The 19,916-nt window shown below is 49.0% G+C and overlaps 1 protein-coding gene across 1 annotated transcript in view; it reads left to right on the plus strand.

Moving 5' to 3' along the window:
• The window catches only part of Cdcp1 (CUB domain containing protein 1), a 48,602-nt gene extending 34,814 nt beyond the window's left edge, over positions 1 to 13,788 (plus strand). The window contains exons 5-9 of the mRNA XM_005337942.4: positions 1,693 to 1,914; positions 3,089 to 3,481; positions 5,465 to 5,830; positions 8,039 to 8,126; positions 10,638 to 13,788. Of these exons, the coding sequence (XP_005337999.2) occupies positions 1,693 to 1,914; positions 3,089 to 3,481; positions 5,465 to 5,830; positions 8,039 to 8,126; positions 10,638 to 11,064 (1,496 nt within the window). The 3' untranslated portion in view covers positions 11,065 to 13,788. The remainder of the gene's footprint in view (positions 1 to 1,692; positions 1,915 to 3,088; positions 3,482 to 5,464; positions 5,831 to 8,038; positions 8,127 to 10,637) is intronic.
• Positions 13,789 to 19,916: the final 6,128 nt, after the last annotated feature.

The following is a 19,916-nucleotide window of genomic DNA, read 5'->3' on the forward strand; positions in this document are numbered from 1 at the left end:
CCATAAAACCCTGCAGAGAAGCTCCATCAACAAGCAGAGGTATTCCAAATAGCTTCCAGTGTCCCCTTTCAGTAAGAGCAATAGGCAGATCCCCAGGCACTTGACGAAGTCCAGTGAGAAAGACCAAGACCGAAACAAATTAACAGATGAAAAGTAACTTGGAGGAGGCGGAGATATTGGATGGAGAAAAACCACAAAAAAGCTATCAGCAGGGCGTGGTTGTGCACACCCATAATCCCAACAGCTTGGGAGGTTGAGGCAGGAGGATGGCCAGTTCAGAATCAGCTTCAGCAGGAGTGAGGTGCTAAGCATCTCAGTGAGACTTTTCTCTAAATAAAACAGGGCCGAGGATGTGAACTCAGGGCCTTGGGCTAGGCAAGCTCTCTACCACGGAGCCATAGAACCAGCCTTTTTAAAATTTTGTTTTAAGACAGGGTCTCACTAAGTTGCCCAGGCTGGCCTCAAATTTACAATCCTCCCACCTTAGCCTCCCAAGTTGCTGGGATTACAGGTGCAGGCCACTGAGCCTAGTCTAGGTTGTAATGTTTTGAAAAGAGCTTTCCAAAGAATCTCTTAGAGAAAGATCCAAGAAATAAAAAATGGAAGGGGGCTGAAAGATAAAGATGAGGAAATCTCCCAGAAAGTGGAGTTTGGTTTGTTTTGTTAAGAAGAAGAAGGAAGAAGAGGAGGAGGGGGAGGGGGAGGAGAAGGAGAAAAGAAAATTTCCTGGGCAGGAAAGAAAAGTAATCATAATATGCAACATGATATGACTCTCTGAACACTGTCTTAGTATTGTATTTACACAGTCATGATAATGCAGACAGAATAATGATTTCACTGTTAAAAATATAACTGTTAGAGAAAATGAAAAGGGAAGTATGTGTACCATACTCTATATGTTTGCTACAACATGCCATTTGCTCAGTACTACATCCAGGAGGCTTTTAGATCTCTCTCAGTCTTTTTAACTGCTGTATAATATTCATGAATGTCCCGTAGTTTATTCAACTATCCAGTGTTAGTTGGTTTTTAGTCTGCACAGCCCTGAGATAAAATGTGGGCACACATCATCACATCACACGGCTGAGTTCCCAGGGCTGCAAGGTTTTCATTTATACACTGCTTCTCAAGTGACTATGACAGGCTGACCCAGGCTTCTGCCAGTCTTGTGGGTGAAGCACCTGTTTCCCTAACCTCCCTGGCACACGGTATCACCATATGTTTATGTTTTCCCCAACTGAGTCGGGGAAAAGAGACCCTTGGTTTTAATTTGCTTTCTCTGGTGACAAGTGACACTAAAAACCTTTCATATTTTGAATATCTGGACACTGATATCTCCTTCTGTGAACTGCTCAATCGTTGCCTATCAGCAATATGTCCCCCTCCCTCTGAGTCCCTTGTCTCTGTTATTTATAGCACCTATTGCTGATGGATATTTTAATCTTTTCATTCATTTATTTGTTTTGCTTTTATACTTTGTGTTGATTTCATACTTCTAATATTTGATGTTATTGGGTGAAGTCCACTGCTTTTTAATTTTCTTCGAAAGTTATTGCAATATGACACTGATAATAAAAACCCATGCCCTGGGCTGCTTTCCTCCTCGGGAGAGGTTGACTACTGACTCTTACCATCTTAAGTGGCTGCTGCTGGTCCGTGCATCACACACCTCGTTTCTATTCGTGTTTTCAGATAAAACCTACATAGTTGACTTGAGTCAGGAGCGGACCATGTCAATCACCATCGAGCCACGCCCCGTCAAACAGAGCCGCAGATTTGTCCCTGGCTGCTTCGTGTGTCTGGAGTCTCGGACCTGCAGTAACAACGTCACCCTGACACCGGGCTCCAAGCACAAGATCTCCTTCCTTTGCGATGACCTGACACGCCTGTGGATGAACGCAGAGAAAACCATAAGTACGCCCCTCGCTGGTACATGGGTCTCTGGCTGCAGGCAGCTCTGCCTCTGCCTGTCCTCCCTTCTTAGGGGGGTTCATTAGGTAGGTTGGGAATTGTCTGATGTGAAATACCCACCCAAGTGCAGGTGAGCAAGGGCAGCAAGAAGGAAACAGCATGTGCAACACACCGGCTTTAGGACCAGCCTCAGTTGGAACGTGCCTCCCTTGAAATTCCCTACTGTATCTGTGCTATGTCTCTGCTGGCCTGCCAGATCCCCTCTGATGCAATCTCTCCTCTGCTTAGCCTACTCCAGTCCACCTGCCCCCGCACCCTCACTTCCGTGCTCACTGCCCACCTGTCTCCTCTGCATCAGACTGAGAAGAACTTTGCCTAATTCCATTTTTTAAAAAAAAATCCATTTAACCCCTGGTAGTGCTGAGCATGTGCTGGTCACTTAAAGAATGCTTGATGAATGAAGGGCAGCAGTGCCTACCGTCACCTCCCTGATGAGCCACTGTGAGCTTTGACATGGGTGCCCTTAGAGTCTCTACAATGCAGGAGCTGAACCCACATGTAGACTGCCAAGGTCACTCCCTTAGGAGGGGGACATGGTGGCATACACCTGTTATCTCAGTGACTCTAGTGGCTGAGGCAGAAAGATCCCAAGTTCAAGGCCAGCCTCAGCAACCTAGTGAGACCCTGTCTCAAAAAATAAAAAGGGCTGGGGATGTAGCTCAGTGGTAAAGCGCCCCTGGGTTCAATGTCCAGTACGACCAAAAGTAAATAAATAAATAAATCAGCTCTCTCCATTAGAAGTACAAGTTAACAAATTAGACCTCTAAATAATAAAAAAAAAAAGATCTCCCCGGTGGCACTCACAGATGTCTAGATGTGACTACTACAACCAAACAGCCTGCCCTCACCACACTTAGCATCCCAGACACAATGCAAACAAGAAGAGAGCCCTCATATCCTAAGTCCTGCGGATGGCCGACAGTGGGAATGGGAGAGAGCAGGGGAAATCCAGCAAAGCAGATACAGGGAGCCAGAAAAGGGGGGATGGGGGACCACAGGGACGTGACACAGGACAGACCAGAAGGAAAAAGTCTGCAGGGGAAGGCAGAGCGGGCGTGGGAGCCAGGGAGGGAGACTTCCGATCCCTGCACATAGGAACCACCAGCCTCTCTCCTAGGCTGCACAGACCACCGGTACTGCCACAGGAAGTCCTACCAGCTCCAGGTGCCCAGTGACCTCCTCCAGCTGCCCGTGCAGTTGCACGACTTCTCCTGGAAGCTGCTGGTGCCCAAGGACAGGCTCAGTCTGGTGCTGGTGCCCAAACAGAAGCTGCAACAGCACACTCATGAGAAAGTCTGCAATACCAGCTTCAGCTACCTCGTGGCCACACACCAGGCCACCCCTGGTCAGGAACTGTACTACGGCTCCTTCTGCCCTGGCCCTGGAGGCTCTATCGAGCAGATCCAGGTGAAGCAGAACAGCTCCGTGACCCTCCGGACCTTTGCTCCCGGCTTCCAACAAGAGTTCTACAAGCAGGGCCTGACCGTGTCCTTCACCCCACACTTCAAAGGTAAGGGGGACCCTCACTCTCTCTCTCCCATCTTGTTTGGGCAATTTTAAATTCATTTAGTTTTTAAGTTGTAGTTGGACACGATGATACTTTTATTTATTTATCTATTTTTAATGTGGTGCTGAGGATCAAACCCAGGGCCTCACGCGTGCCAGGCAAGTGCTTTACCACTGAGCCACAACCCCAGCCCAGGGCATCCGTATTCACCTTGAGTTGTGTGAGTCCCTTAATTAAGTTGCCAATTGGGAGAGAAGCGGGTGACTGAGGCGCTGATCCCCCACACAAGAGATTTCAAAGATGACGAGTCCTGATTCCGATTTTTTTCCCGTCAACCTAGGATGGAAAATTCCAGAAGTTTGAAAAGAAAAAAGAAAATGTCTCTCCCAGCTGAAGGCAGTGGTTGGTAGGCAGCAGAACAACTAATCAGGTTCAATTCTCTTTTGGAAGCAGGCAGAGCGTAAATGAGAAATCACCAAATATTCCCCAGCCCTGAATTTTTAAGATGGGAACATAAAAATTCTTTTGCAGACATTTTTATGATTCTGCTTTTACAATTCAGGATGCAATGTGGAGAGAGAGCCCGAGGAGGAATTGGGGGAGGGAGGTGACTCCCTGGAGCACAAGGGTCCCTTTCTGCAGCCTGGTGAAGGTTAGATTAAGGTCTTCGTGTCCGAGGCAATAAACGAGGTCTAAATGGCTCACCGCAGTAACCTCCAGGTGGTTGATTTTAAAAGTCACAGTTGCCATGATAAGTTGCTCAGAGAACAGTGCCATTAAATTAGAGGCCATTTCAAAATTGACCAAGACCTTTATTTAAGGTTTACTTTGTATTTTTGTTCTCAGAGGCAGGAGTGGGAGGGAGGTGAACTTTTAGCCATAGATTAAGATCCGTCCAGACTTCCTGATATCTCCAAGGTTACCGGAGAAAATCCTCTGGGCAACCTTTGAAATTAAGATACTCTCATTAGAGTGGAAAAGTGGGGTTTTTATCTCACCAGAAGGTAAGAAATGGATTTGTGAATGTGTTGGAAGCTGTTTCAGATTTATGATTCTAGAATTCTTCCCAGAACATGAGGGTTCTTTGGGTTTGCTGGGGTTTTTTTTCCAGTCTCTGAATCAGAAATTGGTATATACCAATCCCAATGGAGCAAGGCAGCAGACAAGCATTAGCTATGTTGAGAATTATTTCTGAGAGGAAAATGAGTTAACCACAGGTTTGGCAAACTGAACTGTTTTCTGTTTGTGTTTTCCAAAAGACCTAGACACCTCATCTGACTGGAACTAATTTTGCACTGACTCATACACTAACTATCAGCTACATGTGCTTATTTAAATTAATAGTAAGCAAATCTAAATTGCCGTTCCTCGTTGTGTTAGCTTTCTGTCACTGTGATAAAATACCTGAGATAATTGACTTATAAGGAGGAAAGGTTTATTTGGTCTCATGGTTTCAAAGTTTTCACTCCATGGTTGCTTGGCCCTGTTGCTTTGGGGACCAAGCAGCACAGTATATCATGGCAGGAGCACGTGACAGAAGAAACTGCTCACCTCATGGCAGCCAGAAAGCAGAGAGGAAGGGACCAGTTCCCTCGACACCACCTCCCAATAGGGCCACAGGCTGGAAACCAAACCCATAATACCTGGGCCTTTGGGAGATATTTCAGATCCAAATTTTAGCACTCAGTCAAATTAGTCCCATTTCAATGGCAACCACACATGTGGCCATGGAAATGCTATTAAACAAGTGCAGATAGAGGTTATTTCCAGGGACTAGGGATGTAGCTTCGTGGTAGAGCATCTGCTTAGCTTTGAACCCCAGCATGTTAATAAAAGAGTCAAGAATATCATCATTGCAGAAAGTCCTGCTGGACCGTGCCAATCTAGCAGATTTAACACGTCCTCCTGTACCCTTCCTTTCTCTTTTATTTTCCATCTTGATGAAGTGAAACGGTGTCTGTTTGGATCCCCTTCCCTTTTCTGCAGAGGATGGGATTTTCACCGTGACGCCAGACACAAAGAACAAGGTCTACCTGAGGACCCCCAACTGGGAGCGGGGCCTGCCAGCCCTCTCCTCCTTGTCCTGGAACATCAGTGTGCCCCGTGATCAGGTGGCCTGCCTGACCTTCTTCAAGGAGCGCATCGGCGTGGCCTGCCAGACGGGGTGGGCGCTCATGATCATCCAGGAGCAGAGGTCGCAACCAGAGGAGATCTTCAACCTGGAGGAGGTCATGCTCCCCAAGCCAAGCTTCCACTATCACAACTTCTGGGTCAACATCTCCAACTGCAGCCCCGTGAGCGGCAAGCAGCTGGACCTGCTCTTCTGGGTGACTCTCACCCCAAAGACCCTGGGTAAGAACTTCCACAGTCTTTCAGAGATGGTAGTGATCGGGAAAAAAACCAGCATCTGAAGAGCTAGGAATAAGCCTGGGAGATAAATCAGAAAACAGAGAGTCCTGGTTGTCCTTATATCAGTCAGTTGTTGCATTGATAATGCTGCGTAACAAACCACCCAAGAAGTTAGCAGCTTAAAACAGCCATTTATTACTGCTCATGCATTGGCTGAGTGATTCTGGTCTGAGCTGGGCTTATTGGGCTCACTCATTCATGCAGCTGAAGGTTGGTTAGAGGATTTTGTTGATCTTAGCTGGGCACTTTCATACGTAAGGGGTTTAGCCAAGCTATCTGACACAACTAGGCTAACCTAACCCTTCTTTAGGTGGTCTGTTATCCTCCAGCTGGACCTGTTCTCTTGACAGAGGCAGAAAGATCCACAAGAGACTCGCAGAAGCATGCACAGTCTCTTGATGCTGGAATTGGGAACTTTTTTTTTTTTTTTTTTTGGTACCTGGGACTGAATTCAGGGGTACTTGACCACTAAGCGACATTCCCAGCCCTATATTATATTTTATTTAGAGACAGGGTCTCACTGAGTTGCTTAACGCCTCGCCATTGCTGAGGCTGGCTTTGAACTCGCAGTCCTCCTGTCTCAGCCTCCCGAGCCGCTGGGATCACAGGCGTGCCCACCGCGGCCGGCTGGAATTGGGAACTTTGCACTATCCCTTCTAGCACATTCGTTGGGTCTGCCTAGATTTTCTCAGCCGAACTTCCACAGTTCTGTACTCTTCATCTGTTTCTCACATGGGGGGAGTCTCTGCCCTCCTGTGATCTTCTTTATCTGTAAAGTAGGTGATAACTATATCATAAAAGTATCATGGGGATCCAGTGTCAGGGATTAAAAATGTGACATAGATATGCAATACTGCTATTTTTTTTTTTTTAATTTCATCCCAGTGAAACTTTGGGCTCCATGAACAGCCCCAGTCGCAGGCCTTAGAGCAGGATGGGGAATTTTCCTCTGTGACTCCAGGAAGAGTCTACATGGCAGGGTGATCTGCAGTGGGACCGTGTGTTCTCCTTATGGCCAGAGTGCCACAGAGTGTTGGAGCCTGAAGGACCGTGGAGGCTATTTTCCTGACCTCTTCCCTTTCTGGAGGCCAGAGGGATTGGATATCCCCCCGAAGGTCACACAGCTGCTTAGCAGCAAGAGAACTAATGGGAACCAAAGCCAGAGTGACAGCTTCTCCCGTGTCCTCAGGTTATCGCCTGGGTTCTCCTCCTCTCCTCCATTAGTTTTCTATCATTTCTTTTCCTATTTCCTCCGAAGCGCATCTTCTGTCTTCTTGGCTCTTGGATTGACTTTCTCTTTCCTCCACCTGACTATAGGAAAAGGACAGTACAGATGAAAGAGACCTCTCCTCACCCTTCACCCTTGACGCTTGACTCCCTGCTTTCTCTCCCACTCTGCTCTTCCCTCCTCCAAGACAGACTGGTGACTGGGGGAACCCACTTGGTGGTAGGCCAGGAATACCCTCTGGAGTAGATCTGGTAGGTCTCCCCAATTGTTCCCACTTGTCTATTGCTACATACAAGCCACCCCAAAATGTCATGGCTTAGACATTAACCATTTTCTTGGTTCACAATTTCTGGGTCAAGAATCTTGGCAGGTCACAGCAGGATGGCTCCTCTGCACTCCAGGGCATCTGGGTTCCCTGACAGATGCCTAGAACAGCTTAAGGTTGACTGGGATGGAGACATGTCTGGGGGCCTTGGTTTTCACTTTGTTTTTTTGGGTTTTTTTTCCCCATGGAGTCTCCACATGGCTAGCTTGGGCTTCCTCACAGCATGGTGGTCTCAGCATAGGCAGACTTCTAACATGATAGCTGCCTTCCCCTCACAGAAAAAATACAAGCTGGGCAAGGCGTATAGCTTGGTGGTGGAGTACTTACCTAATATGTGCAAGCCACTGGGTTCCATCCCAGCACTACAAAACAAGGTGCAAGCTGACGGTCTTCTTAAGGATCAAGGCCAGAAGTGACACAGCCACCTTCTGTTGGCCACCCCAAACTCAGGAGAAAGGAAATACACTCCCTCTAATGTGAGCAGTATGTGGGTACAGAAGGGGAGGGCCTGGGGGCAGCCAACCTGGAGTCCACTCGGGTTCATCATTGTTTGCTGACCGCGCCCGTCTCATCTGTCTCCTTGTGTCTCTGCCCACAGACCTGACTGCTATCATCATCGCTGTGGTGGCAGGTGGGGCCTTGCTACTGTTGGCCCTCGGACTCATCATTTGCTTCGTGAAAAGGAAGTAAGTGGAATCCCTCCAGCTGTCTGGCTGACTCGATGTCTCCTCCGTCACGCAGCCCAGATATAGTGTTAATTATTGGCTTTGTTTTCTTGCTTCTCCTTCCTCTCCCACAAAGATCCGTGTTGAATAATATTGCTAGGTCTGAGTTATGGTTTGGGGGGGGGGTGGTGGGAGGAGATCCCATCCTAGGAGGGGATAAAGGAAAAATAAAAGCAACACGCTGTGACTTTCTGGCCGCAGCTTCTAGCTGCCTGGGCACAAGAGCCCCGTGAGTCACTCTCTTGTTTGCTCATGAAACTGATCCACACAGGGGACCTTGGCAGGAAGGTGCTCAGTAGGCCCTGCCAGGCCAGGCCAGGCCTCTGGAACTGCACGCTCTCTCTCCCCTGGAGGAACACGCACACATGTTGCCCCTGCTTATTCTCCTGCAGTTTATTAGACAGACTGTCTGCTTTGAGCTTGTTTGTTAGACTCCAGACAAGCACCAAAAGGACATCTCTACGGGTGAGAGGAAGACCCATCGACCTCCTCCATCCCACCTTCCACCCCCTCAGGAGGGCAGCTTCTGTTGCATGAAAGGAAAATGACCTTTTTTAGACAGAGTCCATGCTTTGCCGCAGATTTTACAAATTCTGCTCATATTTCTGATTAAAACCATGCAGAAGAAGAGACATCTGCTTTCCGTAGCATGTTTTGACCTTCCAAAAAAAAAGCCAACAACAACAAAAATGGTTTGAAATTAACCATGACTCTGAGCAAACCAACTGAAATTCCTCATCTGCAAGGAGATGGTCTAGAAATGTCCCCAAAGATGAGGAAGTCCTGGCTCTTTGCAGGTCCTAGAGAGGCCTCTTGTCCATGAAATGTGGCTGTGGGAAGGACTTCTCTTAATGAAACGTCATGTTACTTTTCCTCTTAGGAGACTGTCTTGTCCAGGGCACACAGAATGTCCCACCCAGTGAGGAAAGCCTGGTGTTAAGACTGAGCAACAGCTTCTCACCAGGAGGGACCTGGGCAGGGGTGGGGGTCCAGCCTTGCCTCCATCTCTAAACAGCTCCACTTTGGGCCTGAGGATCACTAGCCCTGGCCTTGCCAAGGTCCCCTTGCCTGTGTGAAGCCATGTGTTGACAGGTTTATATAGGCCCATGCATCTCCAGGTTGGTGTAGCTAGGGTGGACAGATTCTGCAACACGAACCAGCAGAGACAGCACCATCCAACTTGCTCACTGGGCAGGTATTCCCTGAGGGTCTCCTAAGCACGAGGACCCACGCAAGATGCTGAGGATAAAAGCAGGAGCAAGACGCAGTCTCTTCTACTGTCCATGGGGTAGAGGAACAAAAGAGGCAGGTGAATACACAGGCAGGTTCGGGATGCAGGAGAGCTTTGGAGAGGTCAAGCAAGACACTGTGGGAGTGTGAAGGAGGGGCATCCATTAGAGACCTCAGGCAGGAAGCCTAGGAGCCCATCCTCTTGGCCAGAAACTCCACATAACAAGCTAACGGTACTAGATTTATTTTTATCTCAGGTTGCTGATCCACAATTAGTGAACTGCCAGCCCCATGCATTATGTGGTCCATTATGCTAATGGAGCTAATGTCCTCCATTCGAATCACTCTGGTCAGCTAACAAGTCAGCCTTCCCTGCTATTTGGCTCACAGAGACGGAAGGCGAAGCTTTGTTTTCCAAGGCAGAGAGTGCTAACGTCCAGCCACGTCCAAGTACCAGAGAACATTACACTCCAAATGTTAATGGCGTTATTGTGGAACACTGGCACGTGGCCCAAATTCTGTCTTCGTTTTGGCTCTTATCCTCTCTAGGAGGTTACTGTCGCAGGGACCTCTGTGGATGCTAAGCTCTTCTGTCCCCAACATGAGCAGAAAATCAGCTCCACCCTTCCCTCCTGAGTCTCCTCTACGGCCACCTGGAATCTAGATGGTCAGAGCTTTTACCCATGTGAGAGAAAGATGAAATATTAGCTACAGGAAAGTAGTAAGAGTTCTAGAAGTTTGGCCCCAGGTGTGCAGAGCCAGATGGGGTTTAGAATAGCTGGGACACCATTTGTTTCTAGTAAGAAAGAGGGGGAGACCTTGTCAGGTGTTCACACCATTCGATACCAGGTAATCCATCAAAGAGGATTGGAGGGGTTGAGGGTGTGACTCAGTGATAGAGCATGTGCTTAGCATGCACGAGGCCCAGGGTTTCATCCCCAGTTCTGGGGAGATGAAAGCCAATCTGAGCACAAATAGTGTTAAGATGTCCCGTCTAAACCCTCTCTACCGTCTGTGATCTCTCGGTTTCCACCTTAAAAGCCTGAGACAACAGTAGGTCATTTCAAATGTTCACTGGAGAACACGGACTTCCATTTCCACATGCTAAAGAGTTTCAGGGGCTCCAGGGAGACTTGGTCAGAACTCTGAAGACTCTAAGCTCCCACAGGGGGTTAGAAATGCGAAAAAAATCTAAGATTTTTTTTTTCCCTGACTTCCATCTTGTTCTCTTTCTACAAATAGGAAAAAGAAAAGCAAAGGCCCTACTGTGGGCATCTACAATGGCAATGTCAACACCCAGGTGCCGAGGCAGCTGAAAAAGTTCCATAAAGGAAGAAAGGACAATGACTCCCATGTGTACGCAGTCATCGATGACACCATGGTGTATGGACATCTGCTGCAAGATTCCAATGGGTCCTTCCTCCAGCCAGAGGTGGACACCTACCGGCCCTTCCAGGGCCCCATGGGGGACTGCCCTCCCTCCCCACCCCCCATATGCTCCAGGACCCCAACTGCAAAGTTGACCACAGAGGAGCTGCCCCCTTGCATCTCTCCTGAGTCTGAGAGTGAACCCTACACCTTCTCCCATCCCAACAAGGTGGAGGTAGGCAACGGGGACACAGACATTCCCTTGCTGGATACCCAGGAGCCTGTGAAGCCAGCCGAGTAACTTTAGATCCTTTCCAAAGACTTTGCTGAGATGCACAAAGCAAGGCACTGAGACACTCCTACTGTGTTCCTGCCCAGAACTCCTAGAGAAGCCTATGGAAGAAGAGCAGGATTTCCTGGCCGCCACTGTCAGATTTCCCAGTGGACTCGTTCCAGTGGTGAGATGTAGAAAAGGAGGGATTCGGACCTGGATACAGTCACCCTTCAGTGTTGTAGGGTAGTCCATAAAGAGACGTGAGTCACCTGATAGAGGGGTTGCCACAAGCACGGGTTTGGAGTCATAAACGGAGTCTTGCCCACTTCATGGTGACAATTCTGATTCCTAGGAGCCCACCTGAGGTCCTGGCTCTCATTAGAGTCCCCTGGATGGAAAGGACACTGTGCCTTATTATTATTTAGGTGGTGTTCCTATGTATTTAAGTGGTCAAATGTATCACCACACAGTTCTTTTCACCTGATATAATATGGACTTGTGCCAACTGGTTCCTATGGCAGGGCTTTGACTTCTACCAGCCACTAGATAAACTTGTGCTTGTCCCCCGTGAGGTGCGATAATTTGCAGTCTGTCCCATCAGAAAAGGGTATGTGTGGGAGCTGCAGGGACACCCACCTGCTTGACACCCATCTGCTTGGGAAAGAGACTTCCTGATTCTCTGCAGCTGTGTAGAGTGATCCCACTGCAGACATTTAGCTTGTGTTCCTTTGTCTTTTACTCCTAGAGAGAAATTTCTTTGAGTTGCCATGTGTGGCTCTCCCAGCGGCAGCAAGACTCTGACATTTAAACAAAAATTTAGAGAATACTTTCCTCCTCCAAAAATGTTTAAATACATACCAGAGAGTAAGCCACCTGGGTTAGCTTCTGTTGCTACTGCAACACATTATTATTTGGTGGCTTCAAAGCAACGCAAATATAATGTCTTACCGTCTAGAGATCAGAATTCCCAAATGGTTCTCTTTGGGCCAGATTCCTGGCATAGACTCTAGAATTCATTTCCTTAGCTCTGGTGACTGACTGGTCAGGTCTTTCTCATACAACATCACTGGTCACTGACTGCCCTACTTCCCTCTTCTACTTCTGAATCCAGGATGCTCTCCCCACCTCAAGATCCTTACCATCGTAGCTCAGTTGGTAGAGTGCTTGCATGCACAAGGCCCTGGGTTCAATCCCCAGCACCCCAGGAAAAGAAGAAAAAGAGATCTTTACCATCCATAGTGGAAAAGTCCCTTCTGTCATGTAAGGTAGGGATTGGGACCCTGCTGGTAGGGTGCCATTAATCTCCCTGACTCACCTTCCTGCCACTGACACCCACAGAGAAACTACAAAATGATGCAGCTCACCGGATGTTTTGTTTAGCCTGCCGTCTTTTTAAAGAATTTGTGACTAATGTTTAAAACTCCAAAATATTGCATTAAAATCCAGAGCAGAAGATCTGCCCTCACTGAGCTCACACTCAACCCAGTGATTGGCTGGACGCGGTTGTTGGTAGAAAGGTGCTCCCACAGAAATGCCGTTCCTGTAATGGAAAGACCCAGACCCTCGTCTCTTCCCCAGTGAGAAGCTAGACCACAAGCCTGGCCTGTGTTTCAGGAAAGTGTTTCCTCCTAATGTGTCTCCTTCCTGTATGCAAATCACCAGCCCCATTCCTGTGAACCTTTGCCAGCCGGCTCTGCTCTAACCTGGGAGACAAGCAGCAATGCAAAGTTCAGTACTTCCTGCAAAGAATAAAGGTGACTCTTGTTGTGTTCCTCACCCTAGAAGTGCACCACCTCTCCTGGTCAGGTGGCTCCAGTGGAAGGGCGTTGGACAGTCACCTGGATGGGGTGTACTCCACACACTTGACCTCTTTCCAGAAGGAAGAGGATTTATTTCTCTGATCATACCCTGTCCTTTTTGAAAGGCTGGCTCCGCCCACCTCCTTTCAGACTCCACCCCAAATGCTGGGGTTGACCATACATACTATTATCACTTGCAAGGTCCCCTTATGGACATTTTGCTTTTTTTTTGGGGGGGGGGGAATCCTAGGGATTGAACTCAGGGGCACTTAACCACTGAGCCACATCCCCAGCCCTTTTTTGTATTTTTTTAAGAGACAGTGTTGCTGAGTTGCGTAGAGCCTCACTCAGTTGCTGAGGCTGGCTTTGAACTCTCAATCCTCCTTCCTCAGACTCCCGAGCCACTGGGATTACAGGCATGTGCCACCGTGCCCAGGGGGCTACATTTGCTTTTAAGGGAAGGCTCAAGACTCTGGGCTGAGTTGCTGGCCCCCTGATCCTGCAGGTGGATGAGTCTTCCCTGAACCCAGGCTCAGAGAAGGGGCCCAGTCTGAGCATGTGGCTCTTTAAGGCCTAGACCCCACTTATGTACAATATTTCCAGGACTCTGGAGACCAGTCAAATGTCATGTTGATTTTTGCTGTGTGCCAGCATCGTGCCCTTCCACCCTAGATCTGCAGATGCCCAGGCATCCTGTATGCCCCTTCTGCTTCATCTGTGAGCGAGGCTGGCTCACACAGGATTGATCTTCAGTGCTGCGGACACTGCATGGGAGGGAAAGTTCTCCAAGAGGAGTCAAGAGGGCAAGCCGAAGTCCAGACCTCAGGAGAGGTTAGAGGATTCGTGTGGATCTGCAAAAGCTGGAAATAATTTATTTAATGTAGATACTTTTTACATAGCATTTTATTCATTTCCTATGCTTTTTTAAAAATAAACAAATGGACAAAACAAATGAGTATCGGGTTGTTTAAATGCTCTGACTATTCGCTCTCTGGCTCGGTAGAGGCCCCAGTTTCCCAGTTGTTTCTTTTCACAGGCCTAACAGGGGCCAGCAGCTTCTGGCTTCATTCTTACCCCAGGGCTTATTGTACAGGGAACTGGGCTTTGGGATGCAGTGTATGAAGCAGATGTTTGTGAGCTGAAATAAAAATGATCGTCTTGGGCTGGGGACGTGGCTCAGTGGCAGAGCACTTGCTGCCTGGCATGGGTGAATCCCTGGGTTCCATCCCCAGCACCATTAAAATATATATATATATATATGATAGTCTTAGAATCTGGCTGTCGCCCATTTCCAAGTCTCTGTACGCAGGGAGAAGGAATGGAAGCTCTCAACAACTCAAGAGGCCACAGCTCATTCTGTTCTGTCCTTGTTAAGGCAGCAGCCCCTCTGTGGGACCACTCCCACTAGCTGACCCTGCAGAGGCCCGGGGCTGCCCTCCCCACTCACCCAGTCATCACCAGCCACCAGTATGGAAGTACAGGAAGGGGCAAGAGAAGGAAGTGCCAGAGGAGCCCCCGTGGACTTGGAGAGGGGGACCCAAGCACACTGGCTTGAACACATCAAGCCGATCAGACATTGCTGCCTAGACAACCATCCCAAAATTTAGCGAGCCATCTCATCTTTTGCTCTCAAATCTGTAATTTGATTGAGCCCCAATGGGGACTGCTTATCTGTGCTCTGTGGGACCTTAGCTGGGGCGGCACAACCGGAATCCTCTTTGGAGATGGCTCTTAACATACCGGGCAAACTAATGCAGGTCATTAGCTGGGAGCTTTGACTCAGGGACACTTAGGCCACTCCACAGGGCTTTGGGTGCTTCTTCATCACACGGTGGCTGGTTTCCAGAGTCAGAAAGTGGGAAGTGCTGGTCTCTCGAGGCCTGAACCTGGTATCACTTCTACTCTATGGGATGGTGTGCCCATCACCCAGATTTAAGGGGAAGAAACAAAGGCTCCCACACACACATCTCAGTGGGAGAGGTGTCAGGACTTTTGGCTACAGTGGGGCAGGGAGATCAAGTGTCCTGTCCTTGAATGGCACTGACGGCCGTGATCATCATACTCTTGATTTACCCAACATCTGGTCTATACCCCACCCATCTGCTGGATGATGGCACCTCCAGTGTACCACCCAGCCCTCCCCACCCCTTCTTCCAACCCACCCAGGACCTCAGAGCCGAATCCCATTGGGGCTCAAAATCCTCAGGCTGTGTCAAGGGACTCCTGCCTGCAGCCCTCTATGTGCCATCACCCGGGACAGCTTGTGGCAAAAGCTACCATCCCTCCCCCTGCCCACTGACTGGAAATCCTACCAGTGCTCCAGACTGTGCCAAAGAACTCGCTTCCTCCAGGAAGCTCTCCAGCCCCACCAAGCTGTACCTCTAAATCCCAATCATCTTTCTGATACATAATTCTGCATTTAGCCCCGTTAGGCTTATGGCTAACACGTTTGTACTTGCCTGTCTTTTTACCTAAGAAGTATGTACGTTTTCCAGATGCAGGGGCCCATGTCTTGTACGTTATTCATCTGCCTCATACCATCTCGCACAGTGGGTGCCCTAGAAATAACATCTGTTGCATTTACTAGTCCGAATACACTCCTTGCGCTTAAAGCAGGGACTTCAGGGAGGTGTTATTCTAGGGCATCCTGAGGGAGGGAAGGAGGTTGATGTCAGGTTTTGCAAACCTTATCTCACCTCGCCCTCTGATAATTCCAGTTTACTACTGAGAAACGAAGGCCCAGCAAGGTGCCCAAGGTCACAAACCAGCAGAAGGCGGGACAGCAATAGCTCAGTGGCTCACCAGCGCCCTCTGCTGCTAGGCTGGACTTGAGCTGAGAGACAGGCTCAAGGAAGGGGATGCGGGGAGTCTGGTGGACCTCAGAGCTCCCCAGAGGGTCTTTGTCTCCCCTGTCCCCATTCCTTCCTCCAGGAGGCCATAAATTTTGGAGGAGAGAGCAAGCCTGCTTCCCGCTTCAGGGCCCCTCTGGCAGCTGCTCCCCCATGGCAGGCCCACTCAAGGGTCTGGGGTTCCAGCCACAGGGCAAAGCATCAGCACCCCAGGCCACTGCCAGACCTGCCTTCTCCACCCTCGCCCCTGCCCTTCAGCCTGCACCTCTCACAGACTCCTGCTCCCCAGGAAAGAGGGGAGTCCCAGGTGGCTTTGGGAATGTGTCAAAGGGGTGCCACATCAAGACGACCTGGGCCTGCCCTCCAGGACATGCAAAACAAATCCCAACCCGGAGGCTCACCTCCCTCTGTTGGGGGCATTGGCCGGGCTGCTTCTTGGCTTTTAAGATTCTCATGGGGAACAAGGAGGCGTGGAACTCAGTCTCCACCTGGCTGGTTCCCTCACCTGCCTCTGGCCTCCTAGGAACTTTTCACAGGTGAGCCAGCACTGCCTCTTCCACACCCTGTGATGAATGAGGGGACAACAGGGAGCTGGGCTATGAACCTTCAAAGCCCAAACAAACAACACACCAGGAAAATGTTAGCTGTGAGTATCCCACAGGACTCCAGAGAAAGGACAGAGAGAGAATTGATGTCAGCGAGGAGCCCCAGCCTCACCCTCCACCTTGGGCCCACAAATGCTGGTGGTCCTGCCTGGTGAGGGCCAGGCCACCTCAAAGCCCTCGAGCAGCTCCCTGGTCCCACAGTGGACTGTAGCACAAGGCTCAGAGCTCAGAAGAGCCACACTTAGTCTCCACTGTTGCCGGCTCAAAATCCTTAAATAATTTCCAAACCAGGGACTGACATTTTTAATTTGCCCCTGGGCTCCTACCAATTCTATAGCCAGCCCTGCCTGGAGTCAGGATGGTTACCTTCCCCTTTCAGAGGAAGAAGCAGTCTTTGAGAGGTTAAAGCACTTGCCGGGACCCCACAGCTAAGTGACACAACCAAGATTTGAGTCTGGAAGCCCCTTAATCCCCCTCAACCTCTTTCCTCAGCCTCCCCCCTCAGCCTCTCCTTTCCTATCCTGTGACCAGACTTTTAAAACACTCTCAAATGTCAAGCCTTCGGCCAACCTCTGCACTTCAAATCCACCTTCCTTGCTTTATTTTATACTCCTTCCTATTTATCTCTAAAAAGCTAGATATTTTATCTTGCTTATTGTTATTCTTCCAACTAAATTGTGAGCTTCCCCAGGCAGGGATTATTGGCACGTTTTGCTCACCCCGTACCTTGGCCTTGGAATAATGGTACCTGGCACGTGGAAGGCAGTTTCAGGCAGGCTGTTCCACTGGATGGCCCTGGGACGCAGCTCCTGAACAGCCCTTTGTGACCTGATGGTTTTTTCCCACAGCCTCTCAGCTCTGTTTAGATGGGGATGACCACAATGCCTCTTCTGTGTCCTGCATTTCCACAGAAGCACAGGTTCACACCCTGGGTTTTGCAATTGCTGTCTGAAGTCCGGGCAGTCCTTCCTGTGCAACCAAGCCCCGCACCCATGGGATCCGACACTAGTTCCAGGTACAGAATGGAATTGGAGGACACCTGATACCGGAGACCGGAACTTCTGACTTGGTCATGACAGAAAGGGCACCAAGCCAGGTGAGTGGGAAGGTGCAGGTGAGGTGTTCATGGAGAGGCCGGAGTCACCTGGAGGAGAAGGGAGACAGCACTGAATGTGGAGTGACCCACTGATGGCAGGACAGCCCCTAACTTCATTATAATGTCATCTGCAGGCTGAATGACAGCCCAGGCACCATGACAGTTGACAACGGCCATCACAGTGACCAGAAACAACCATTAAAGAAGCCAAAAGAGGTGGAACCTGAATTCCCAGGAAATATCCACCCACTCCCGAGGTGGGATAGAAGACATAAGGATAGGGAGAAAAGAGGCCCCTTGGACAACATGATTGGCCATGATTAAAAGTCCAGATTCAAAGGTCATGTTCTCATACCTTTGTCACAAACAGTGCCATTAGATCGATTGCCAAACCTTGTCCCACAGGTACACCAATGTCATATTGTTTAAATTCACAAAGCAGAAAAAAAATGACCCCCACCCGGGTAATGGTCAACCTCTAGTTATCAACACCAACAGGAACTGAAACACCCTGTTAGATTGCGTCTGTACTAGATTTCACCCGTCTAAGTGCCCCCGAGATGTAGCTATCCCGTTCTTCTCCAAGACCCACACTCCACCCTTTCTCTCACTAAGATCAATCTGTGCCTCCCTTTGACACCTCCTTAAATTCCTTTCTGTGACAGTGTCCAGGAAAATCACAGCCTGAGTGGAGGTCCACCTCCCTTCTGGGGGGACTCCTCAGGACCCCCCCACCTCAGAGGCATGAATATTCCTCCCCTTTATGAATTCTCCAAGAGTCAAGGAAAGGACCCAGCCAGGCGCGTGGTGGTGCACATCTGTAAAGAGGCTGAGAAGGAGGATCGCGAGTTCAAACTCAGCCTCAGTAACTTAGCCAGGCCCCTAAGCAACTCAGTGAGATCCTGCCTCTAAATAAAATACAAAACAGGGATGGGGATGTGTCTCAATGGTCCAGTGCCCCTGAGTTCAATCCCTGGTACCAAAAAGAAAAAGAGTAAAAGGATCTAGTTTAGGATCAAAAATTGATACCATCACCTCCCAAGATCCTGTAATAAGCATGTAACTGAAACGCCAATTAGTGTCAATTTACTAATGAGGACAAGGTTTTGAGAAAAAGGAAAAAGAAGGTTTATTGCTTTGCTAGCAAAGGAGAAACATAGGACTCCTCTCCCGAAGGCTGTGACTCTCCCCATCAGGAGGGACTGTGGGGGGTTTAAAGGAACTCTTCAAGGTTTCCATTCCAGGTGTGCTCTGGTAGGGGGTCCCAGGGCGCCCGGATGGCATGTTAGGATTCACTTGTTGATTTGGAGATGTTCGCCTCCCAGATACTCGGCAGGCATCTCCTTTCTGTAGTGGGTACATTGAGGGACCACTAGACCACTATTATAAGCACCCAGTTATCTAGAGAAATGGTGAAACAACATAGCGATTGGTACCATGTTCCAATTACAAAGCCTTGGGTTCCACAAGGTCTCCTGTGGCAGTCTCACCTTTCTCTTTTGGGTTTTTTTTAACAAACAACACCCACCCATTTACTCATGAGTATAGAAAAATCCCCAGGCGAGTTCAGATGCCCCTAACATCTTGCCAAAAGAAAAAAAAAGATATGACTCAGAGAAATACATGACTCCCCCCAATAATTGGCATCAAAAAGAAAAGGGAATATCCACATCACATAAACCCCAAGTCTTCTGTAAAGGAAGGTAAGATGCCCTAGCTCTAACTTTTGGAATTATGCACATTACAAATTGGACTCAAAGTAACCTATGGATTTATGACCCTATAGAACATTAACCAGATTTGCGTTCAACTTAGAGACATTTTGGTGTGCCTTTCCCGGTTCCTCAGATGCTCTGGGAACCAACTTACCATCTCACTGGTTTCCTCACTGATGAGTACATTGAATAGAATCTGTGGCTTGTTCTGTTTTGCATACGAGTCATGTTCAACCTTAGATTTTGACATAAGAACTTTCCACTGGCCCAGTAATGAATGAGCCTTGTCCTCAGCTCATTGGCTCCAGAACTCAAGTCCCACAGGAAGATGTCCAGCTCATGGAGGCCAACACTAGCTGTCCCCGGCATGGGAGAGGGAAGGCAAGATCCCTCTAGCAGCCACAGTAGGAGGGAGAATGTCCCCCCAAAAACCAGAATGCCATTGGTAAACAGGGATGGATGTACCACAGTCTGGCTGGGCACAAATCACGAGCCACTCAAGCAGGAACAAACTTTATTTCTGAACTCCACCAGCACACTCCACACACGCTCCCCGGGAACTCTCCCGAATGCCACGCACACGGCTCCTCCAGCAACCACCAACTGGAAATCCCTCCTCCGGCACTTCCCCAACCAATGCGAACTCCCCAGGAACCGAACTCCAAAGTAGCAGGCGAAGGTGGACAGTAAAGGTGTAATATACAATTGAATCAATCCAGCATCATCTTAATGGCTCGCCTCTCAACCAATACTATTGGCAAAATGCCAGGGGCCATTCCGACTCGGCTGTGGCTCTCAGCATGGATGTCAAGCAA

Source organism: Ictidomys tridecemlineatus, chromosome 2 (genome assembly GCF_052094955.1).
Source record: "Ictidomys tridecemlineatus isolate mIctTri1 chromosome 2, mIctTri1.hap1, whole genome shotgun sequence".
Classification (NCBI taxonomy): Eukaryota; Metazoa; Chordata; class Mammalia; order Rodentia; family Sciuridae; genus Ictidomys; species Ictidomys tridecemlineatus.